At 48.7% G+C, this 9,767-nt stretch overlaps 1 protein-coding gene across 4 annotated transcripts in view; it reads left to right on the forward strand.

Annotated features, from left to right (window-relative positions):
- The window catches only part of LG07H10orf90 (linkage group 07 C10orf90 homolog), a 190,261-nt gene extending 180,722 nt beyond the window's left edge, over window positions 1–9,539 (forward strand). For all 4 annotated transcript variants that reach the window (XM_019728236.2, XM_019728237.2, XM_074338815.1 and 1 more), the window contains 3 exons: window positions 5,984–6,047; window positions 9,187–9,286; window positions 9,376–9,539. In XM_019728236.2, the coding sequence (XP_019583795.2) occupies window positions 5,984–6,047; window positions 9,187–9,286; window positions 9,376–9,414 (203 nt within the window). In that variant the 3' untranslated portion in view covers window positions 9,415–9,539. The remainder of the gene's footprint in view (window positions 1–5,983; window positions 6,048–9,186; window positions 9,287–9,375) is intronic.
- Window positions 9,540–9,767: the final 228 nt, after the last annotated feature.

The following is a 9,767-nucleotide window of genomic DNA, read 5'->3' on the forward strand; positions in this document are numbered from 1 at the left end:
GATCTCCTGCCATGTTTAGTGAGATCATAAGACTTGGGGTCATGAAATCCTGGAGGACGTGTGCAGCCGCCCATCTGCCACTGGTGTGCCTGCAGCCCCACCACAGTGCTCATTGCAGGAAACGCTGCCTTGCTTTTACCACAGGGCTGCCCGGGAAAGGCACGCTTTAGGCAGCTGGTGGGAGCCCTTGGCGGGGGTTCAGTTTGTGAGCTTCTGGTCTTGAGCAAGGATCTGCTTTAGTTGTGAGTCTCGGATCCTGCAGACACCAGGGTGGTCTGAGTTTGCACGGTGGCAGCTTGTGGTTCCACGGGCAGCCTGCCACGCGAGCCACCGAGAGAGGAGGTGGTACAGCCGAGAGCCGCCACTGGGACAGGGCGGTCTTCCTTAGTGGTCCCCGTGGCTTTCATGGGGGCTAATGGAGCACCTCGGACCCCAATGCCCCCTGCCTCACCTCTTGAAGACTAACCAGACAGTAAATAGAAGTGTTAACATGTGGTGTCCTTGGCCACAGGGATGGGTGTTAGTGAAATGGACTGAGGATGTGGGGGGTGGGGAGGAAGCAACTAGAGCAGAAGAGATTCCCCTTGTCCTCCCAGGATTCACAGCCACTTGGGGAGAGACTTGGCCAGGCAGACAGCTGTAAATTAAGTCTAGAATCACATAGGACAGGAACCCTAGGGAAGCGAGGAGAAGTAGGGGCTGTGACAGTGCTCTTGGGTCCAAGAGGTAGAGCAGGAGGGAAGCAGGGGTTACATTAAGGTTCCATTTCTCTCCAACAATGTTCTTCGTGGCCATGTTTGACTTGGAGAACTGCTTCCTGTAGCTGGGGCTGCTGAAGCCATGGCCCCTGGCTGTGTCTGCTCATGTTGTACCCAAGCTTCTCTGCTATGAAGATCTGGCGGGGACAGTGGGACTCATGGACTGCCGGTGCTCATGGGGGCCCTTCTCATCGCCACCCCCATCCCAGAGGGACAAACCCTTTCCAAATCCATCTCTGCTCCCAGCCCCCTGTCTTTTCATGGAGGTGCTGAGAAGGAGGTCCTGTTCTAAACCTGAGGTCGATGTCTGTGCAGGAGCTGAGCTCTCCGTGAGGAGAATGGTTCAGTCTTCTGTAACCAAGAGCCTGAACCATTCTCAAACTGAGTATGCGAAGCGGAATCAAGACCTCTGCTTTGTTATTCATTTCTTAATTTTGTACGCCTTCCCCAGAAGGATCCGAGAGCCTTACCGCATCTCCACACTGTGACATCAGCATCTCTCTGGTGTGTCCCGATGAAACTGGCATGCAGTGTTGTTTTCCTAGCAATGCCAGCATCTGTGCAGTTTCCGCCCACCTTCCAGAGCCCTGGAACAGGCCACTCACATACACAACTGTCATTCCGGCAGGATTCCGCAGAAGCCTCGAAGTGATTTTAGAAAAATGAGAATGTTTACCCAGCACAAGATTTTATCATCACAAGAGCACTTCAGAGGCAAACAACCTACGCGTCTCCTAACTCCCGTTGCCCTGGGCAGCGGGCACTGCTTGATTTCTGGAGGGCTAATTAGTCCGCGATAGACCACTCCGCCATTGCCTACGTCAGCAAATGTGGTCCCACCAAGGGGGACTGAATAGACATGATGTGCAAGTAACTGGATTTAACTCCTGAAGACTGTAATGTAATTAACCCTAGTGGCCAGCTGCTCACTGGCTGTGAAACAGGCATAATACACAGCCTTGTGGTCTTAGAATACATGCATCCTGGGGTCTTTGTTCAGCGGGGGAATCCTCTAGGGATTTTCCTGCCTAAAACATACCCCATTGATTCCTTTCAGGAGGCTCAGTCTTTAATAGAAGATTCTGGGAGGTGTAGACTTGGCATCTACACTCCAAACCGGCCTGTTGGCTCCTGGCTGGCTTCTCTCCAACGGGCATCCATGTCTTGGTTTTGGTGTTTCTAAGACAAAAGAAGCCGAGTCTGAGCGTACTCAGGGTGACTGCAGAAAATCAGCGCTGGGAGGGCCTTGTCCTAATAACCCCTGTGCACTTGATTATCATTTAGATTACTTGTTCAGCAGAGGAAACGAAGCTTTTCAGAGAAGGGCTCCGTGGAGGAAACCAAGTCTAGGCCCCATATACAACCAGTCATGCTGGCGTCCAGGTGACGCTTGCTGCCTCCTGGTGACACTGTCAGCTGCCTGAGTGTCGAGGCCACCTGTCCCTGTGTATGTGTGCACACGTGTGAGGCGAGGGCTTAGAATAAATACCCGCATGCGTTTGTACAGATTAATGGGATGGTGGGACCTGGCTTGTACTCGGCGTCTCCCCCTGTGCGGCCTCAGAAGAACCAAGATCTTGTCGCTGGTGGTTTGCTGACTTTGAAACAAGCAAAGGTTTAAGCACGTCTGGCTTTGCAAATGAAATTAGCAGCAGGCCCTGTCGTTTGGATGATAAACAGTAGTAAGTCAGACACAGAAATTCAGGGTTAAAAAAAAAAAAAGGTATTTCCAGAAAGACAGAAATGGGCAATTTACCTTAGTAATTTTATTGAAAACAAAACAACAACAAAAAAATCCTCTATTTGAATGATAATGAGACGTAAATACAACCACAGTTCTCTTTCCTCCATATTAGTGAATTAGAATACACAAAGCTTCAAGGAACATCCATAAAAGACTCATAAGTGGGCTGAAAATTGTTCTCACTAGTCACTTTAATTTTATAAAGGCAGAATTTCCAAGAAAAGAGAATTGATAGATGGAATTTCACTGTATTCTTGGACAAAGCACATGCAGAATGGTTAATAGTTTCCATCCCATGAAATGAGGTCCCCAGTGGGTCCTGCTGCACGTGACCTTGACCAAACATCTGTGGCCACAGGCAGGCCCCAGGGCCCTGGTGAGCTTCTGCCTGGGCCACCATTCCTCCCAGCCCTCCTGCCAGCTGTTGTGGACACAGCTCAGCTGTGACTTGCCCTTTCCTGATGGGTGACCATGCCCGCATGAGCCCTCTCCCTGTGCAGACGTGGGTCCTGGTACCAACAGGCCTTATTCATCTCACCCTGGGCTGTGAGCCCTGAATCTTACTTATCTTTGCGTCCTACTGCCCGGCACCAATGAGGTGAAACCTTTGTTATTAAATGAACCCAAACCCTGAGTCTTCTCTCGCAGCCCGACACCCCGCTTTGCACGCAATCCCTGTGGATGAGCCCCGGGTCCCCCCACTTCTCGGCCTGTATGCGGCACTGCCGTCTGTCATTTCCCAGGCTGCAGCTGCCTGAACCCGGCTGGTGCTTGTGGTCCTTCAGCTCATGGTTTAAATATCTCCTCCCCTGGGGGCCTTCCTAACCCCCCAGGCCCTCTTTACCATGTGGTCATGTTTCACTGTCTTCAGAGCTCTGGTCTGAAATTTTTGTAGCTCCTTTGTTAATTATCTGACACCTCTGTCGACAAATGAAATCTCACCGTGGCAGGATCTTACCTACGGTTTTTTTGAGCGACTCCTGGTGTCATAGTAGCTGCTCATTAAATGTAGAAGGAAGGAGTGTCAGAGAACAAATTTTGGGTTGTCTCATGGGAACTGGGCTGGCACCTGTCAAGGTTCCCAAAACATGGATTCTGCCGGCTGTGTGTTCTAAGGTTAACAGCATGTGTGGATGGGGCTGGACTGATTTGGGCTGAAACTCAGCTCTGCCTCTTACTCATTTACTGTGTGAACTTGAGCAGTAAACACTTAGCCCTTTGACCTTCCATGTCCCCAGTCCTAAAATGAAAAAAGTCATGAGCTTGCCACGGGGTTAGTATGAAGATCAGTTGAGCTCCAATGAACCCGAGCAGTATTATTACAAATAGTAATGCTTGATCCCCCAGGTATGTCACACTGCTGCATCCCCTCAGTCTTGCCATGTCCCCTCTCAAAGTGCCAAATAGAGTTCTCTTTACTCTGGTGAGGTTGGGACCCATTAGCAACACACTTGCTTTATTTCCAACATCTTCCTCTAGGAGGGTAGAACAGTCCCTTTTTCCTCTCTCTTTCCTGGGGCCAGAAGGCCCCCATGATTCATCAGCTGGGCTTGGTGCTATTATGAAAACTCAAGGTCAACACCAACCAAGGTGCAGATGCTTCCCCAAGCAGTGGGACAGCACCATCAGCGGGGGAGGGAGCAGCCCCTTGGATACTGACCTGCTTGTTTTGCACTAACAGAGGCTGCTGGGCCCAGAATTTAAACTTCTGCTGAGGCACAGCAGGTGGACAAGAGTTCAGAAAACAAAACGGTGGAGGTGCCAAATAGCTCACATTTGCTTTTGTTTCCTCTTGGAAATAAAACCAAAGCTTCACTGTGGTATCAGGTGCTCTAAAGAAACAAACTGGGGGGAAAAAAAAAAAAAAGAAAAAGCCCACAAAACTAATTTCTGAGAGTAGACCACATGCAATTGACCTGAGTTATAAAAATGTTACAAAATTGCAGTTTGTAACATTTTTATTCCCTTCGGACACCATCCGTCTGTCCATATTGGCCTCACCCTAAACTTGAGCAGCCCCCAAGGAACACCAGCAGAGACTTGAGTCTAATTCTTCATACAAGGTTCCTTCTCCCTGCCTGAGTGGGATTCGTTAAGCTGTCACATTTGTGCTTGCCCAAGACCCTCACTGCCTCAAAGTGACAGCCATTTCTTAGAGAACGACCGGGCATTTTCGGGAGGCGCTAGGCTGTGACCTGCCCTGTCTGGAGTGAAAGCCACGGTGGTCACTGCGGGCTCTCGGCAGATCACAGTCTCCTATTGCCCCTTGCTCTCATGGCCCACGCCTTTCCAAGCAGGGAGGACGTTTTCCCTTAACTGGGAAAGTTCTGATTTCTTTCTCCTGTTATTTCTCCTTTGAATTTTGTCTTTTAAGTAACGGGGCCGACATTCTTTCTTCTGTGTTGAAATAACTTGAGAGAATCTAGGCTCAGCCACTGGGTCGTTTCCATATTGAACATTGGTAGCTGTGTTGTCCTTCTCCAGAAAAGAAGGACAGTTTTAGTTTCCCACCTTCTTGTATTTTCCTGGGACATTCTGCATATTCTGAGAAGTCTTGGGTGGCCTCACAGGAGGAATGAGCGAAGGGGGAGGGTCCAAGCGAAGGTGATTGACAGGACTATAGTGGGATCTTCACTGGGAACCACAGGGCTCCCACGTCAGCTCTGTGACTCTGAGCAAGGGTGCTGGGTCTCCTGTCTGCTGATGCTCAGGGCAGTGGGGGAGCAGCTCCTCTCCAGGTATTCCAGAAAGTGTGACAGCTGCTCAGATACACCATGAAACAGGCACCCAGCATGTCATTGTAATTAGTAAATCTCTACTTACATCAAAAACATTGCAGACTCACAGTGGATTTTAGCCACTGTGCAGTTTTTCAGTCAGAGGACACGGGATAGGCAAGGCATTACTATTATGTTGTTGTCCTGTGCATTTTCTGGCACTGGAAAGGGGTGATCTTTAGAATGGATGCAAAAGCTGGGGGTGCCTGACAGAAGGCTGGAGAGGTGAGTGACAGCCCCTGCTCTCAAAATGTTCCAGCGATGGCGGGGAGGTTTTCTTGTCCTCAGAGGCACCAAAAACCTAGTGTGGAGATATTTTGTGGGTGGGATGACCTCACACCCAGGGACCTGCACCCGCGGGGACACTGAAGCACATGTTAGTGGCAACCTAGCACTGCCCCCAGCAAACTCTGACTCTCTAAATGAAGCATGTAGAGGAGTCGCTGTTCATAAACGGTGTTAGACGCCAACCTGGTACTTCATGCCCGTATTTCACTATTGTCAAGACCAAACTGTTGGTTGTTGATTTCAGTACAACCACTATGGAGCATGAGCGTCTGCTGAGCCCCGCAGTGTTTGTCACGTGCGGGCGATTAGATTCAGGATCAGTAACACAGTGTGTGCCAAGTCCACCGTAATGTGTTTCTCCAGAAATGGGTGACGTCCATACCTTCTGAAATTAATCCTCTTTCCATTTTTTCCAGATAACTTGTTCAAACCCAAAGAAAGGTACATTTCAGAGAAAGAGATGCACATGCGATCAAAAAGGTACTTGGTTATTATATGAGGGAGGAGGAAGGAGGATGGAGGGAGGAGGGAGGAGGGAGGAGGGAGGAGGGAGGAGGGAGGAGGGAGGAGGGGTGTCTTGACGGAGCCTGGCACTGTCCGGCGGGGCCACTGTTTCTGGGTCCATGTTTAAGGTCTGAGGTCTTCTTGGCCGTGAATTTGAAAGTCTGGCTAAAAGAAATGCAGTTGTCGAATTGCACCTCTGAATGTTAATGCCGTTTTTGGAAAAACCTTAGGAAAGGGGTGCGTCTTGGATTCTGAACCGATCTAGTAATTGGTCTCTAAGAGATCCCCAGACTCATAAGGGAACACTTCTGAACATTCCCATCGTCGCTCTGGGCAAGTTTGGTTTGTCACTATGCACCTCTGAAGGTAATTTTACAAGAAAGAGAGAAGCTTTCTCCTGGGGACCTTGATGGTGGCAGGGCCTGTAGGAAAACATCTAAACATGGGGGCCGGTGGCACCTGGAAGCCAGCAAAGCAGCAGAGGGCCACAAACTGGCCTTCCTGGGCGGGTTGAGCGGCCCTGCCACCAGCAAGCTGTCCCTGGTCTACGTGGCCGGTTGGTATTCTAGACGCCTGCTAATTCTCACCCACCGGATGCACTCAAAGGCTGCCATTCTTTCTAGGACCGACCTCCTAACTGGAATGTACGAACTCGGCAGCGTTGGCCTAGCTTGTGCAAGTAAAATGTCATTCATGTATAACAAAGTATCTAGCACAGGGAGGCATTATAATAATTCAACCAAATTGACAGTGCACTTAGAGAAGCCATTGAAATGGGAAGGATACGTTTCTCCCCACTTCAGGCACAAAAATGTCGCTCTTACCATGATTATGCTATTCCTATGATGATTAGCCAACGTTGACCATCTGTAGGGAACCTCTTTGTAAATAAAAAAAGTGAAAGGGAGAAGCAGGGGGGCCATCCCATTAATGACCCGATGCACTGTGTTTTAACGGGGGTTTTTAAAGGGCCACCGGGTTTCGAGACTTGCCGTTTCAGAGGTGCAAAGTTGGGTACACCTCATGCCAAAAGTAATCCCTTTCAATTTAGTGAAAAACACTCAGCCAAATCTTCCCCTCTCAGTCCCCAAACCAAAAGCTGCTAGTATGGAGTCTTTCAGTTAAAATAATAGACGTCAAAGCAGCATTTGTGGACAGAGAGTGTCACACTATCGTTTTCCTGAAGAGGAAACTGAGACTCGGACAGGACCAACAAGCTAGGGGATGCTGTCATCAAGTCACTGCTCCCCCAGCTGGGGCCAGGTCCCCTCTGAAATTGGGTGCTGGCCCTGCTCTGGGGGCTGTGCCCTGGGAGGCTCTGAGAACTCACCCACCCACAGAATCACACTGGTGCTTTCTTTCCTTTTGGATCCTTTGTTATTAATTATGTTGTTAAATTACATTTTCATTTTAAAAAATTCAAATAATGGAGATGAAGCTCAAGTGCCTCATGACCAACTACCCCCCTCCCACCCCACTCCCCCAGCCCTGGTCCATCTCCAGAGACACCAGTGGTCAGCCTCCTGTGTATCCTTCCAGGTCTTTCTCTCCCTGAAAATAGACTTCTATTTCTACATATACAGTTATCTAATTTTTAACCATAAATGGGATCTGTTATCTTTGTATAGCTCGCTCTTTTCACTTTATGTCTGTGAGGTCTCCCTGTGTCTACCGATGTAGACGATTTTCCTCCTGGGTTTTAACTCTCTGCAGAGTGGTCTAGTGTACGGATGTAGCATGTTTATTTAGGAAGCTTCTTGAAGACAACCCTGCATCAGAGGTGAGACCTAGGACGGTTTATCTTAACTCCCCACATGATTCCGATGGTCCACATTGGGAAGATGGGTCTCTATGGATCTGAAGGGACTTCCACTGTGGAGCTTTGGGACATCCGGCTTTCCTACTGATTCCTCACAGCCCTTCCTGGAAGAGCTCCTGGAAATGACGATGTGTGTTTATTATTGTCCAAACCAAATCAATGCTCGCAGTGTGCTAGCTGCTGTGCTAGGCACAAATGTTTCAAGGTCACTTCGTGCTGCAGGCTAGGGACAATGCTGTGTGCTCTCCATCAGTCACATCCCAGCTGAGGGTCTTTCCACAAGCTCCTGACCTCGTGGGGCGTAGGCTCCTTATCACGGAACAGCAGGACACTGTCTGTCTCTTGCAACTGCTGTGAGCATCACATGAGGAAATTCGTGTCAAGTGATTAGCCTCGTGCCTAATAACCAAAGTAATGTCACCTGTTACTTTTGTCATCATTGATATTTTTATTCTTCGTAATTATTATGTTAACAGTGGAATCTTTTAAACAACATTTGTCTGGCTTTCAAACATGAGAAAAAATGAAAACGAGATGCTTTCACCGAGTGCCATGTATGTGAACGCGACGGCATTGCGTCTGTGGGTTCTAGTGGAATATTGCTTGGCATCGGTACAGAAAGAGTTTCCTTACGAGGCAGGAAAGAAATGTCCAGAAGAGGGGTCCCTTGGGCCCTGCTTATAACCTGGAAGCTCCTAGTTTTACACCAGGACAAGCACATCAGACTTATGTCTGAGATGAATTTGGAAATCGCTTAATCAGGAATGCAGTCGGTGAGGAGGTAAACACGTGCTCTCACGCACACACACACACACACACAGGCACACATACACACTCACACACGTATTTATTGTGCGTTATTCCAACATCATTCCTGCTACTTCCATTTATTTGCTGGTCCTTTTCTAAGTCAGATGAAGGCAAAAATTGAATGGTGAAAAGGTATTTAGGGGCAAGTTTGCACTCAGCTTGGTTTAGGACCCTCCTTTTACAAGCAAGTCATTAAGTATCATAAAGAATGGAGGGACAAGAAAAGTGACTTCTAAATAAGTCACTGGCCTCTCCAGCTTGGCCCTCCGTGGGCCTCTGCCTGCTGTCCCCTCCTTGCCTCAGTAGCCTCATTCTGGAGACTGTCAGGGGAGCCCTGGGTCGTGCCATGTTGCAGGTTCAACATGGCCCACAAGCAGCTGTTCTTGCCTTTGAAATTGAGGCGCCTGCTGACAGGTCAGGATGCAGAGCCACACCAGGCACGCGTTGTCTCGCTACCATTCAATATGTTTTCTGGATCTGTTTCAGGATCTATAATAACTTGCCAGAAGTTAAAAAGAAAAAAGAAGAACAAAAGAAGAGGGTGATCTTACAGAGTAACAGACTCCGTGCTGAAGTCTTCAAAAAGGTAATGGCCTGACCGCCAGCAGGTGTGACGCGTGTGTGGCACGCAGACGCTGACTCTGAACTTGACGTCTTTGTCTCCTACTTCCCTAGCAATTACTGGACCAGCTCCTTCAAAGGAACGCCGTCTAACCACAGCCTGCCCTGCTGACCTCCTACCTGGACCTGGGATGACTTCAGACACTGGATAAACCATTAAACTTAGCATTATCTTCATGACGTCAGACACTGTTTTTACTCTTGATTTTTTTTTTTTTGTAAAGGAAAACCTAACTTCCTGAATTGTTGACCCAAACCAAGCAGAAACAATGACCCTGGAGGAAGTGGGTCAGCAGACTGGTGGGTGATCAGGTCACATAACTCACTAGATACAGTCCCTTTACTTCTTACTTCTGAATTTTCCCTTTTGCTTCTGATTTTTCTCCCCCTACCATTTCCACCCAGACAGAAAGACCTTATATGCTCACATGCGCTTAGATCCCTGG

This window comes from Rhinolophus sinicus, linkage group LG07 (assembly GCF_036562045.2).
Source record: "Rhinolophus sinicus isolate RSC01 linkage group LG07, ASM3656204v1, whole genome shotgun sequence".
Classification (NCBI taxonomy): domain Eukaryota; kingdom Metazoa; phylum Chordata; class Mammalia; order Chiroptera; family Rhinolophidae; genus Rhinolophus; species Rhinolophus sinicus.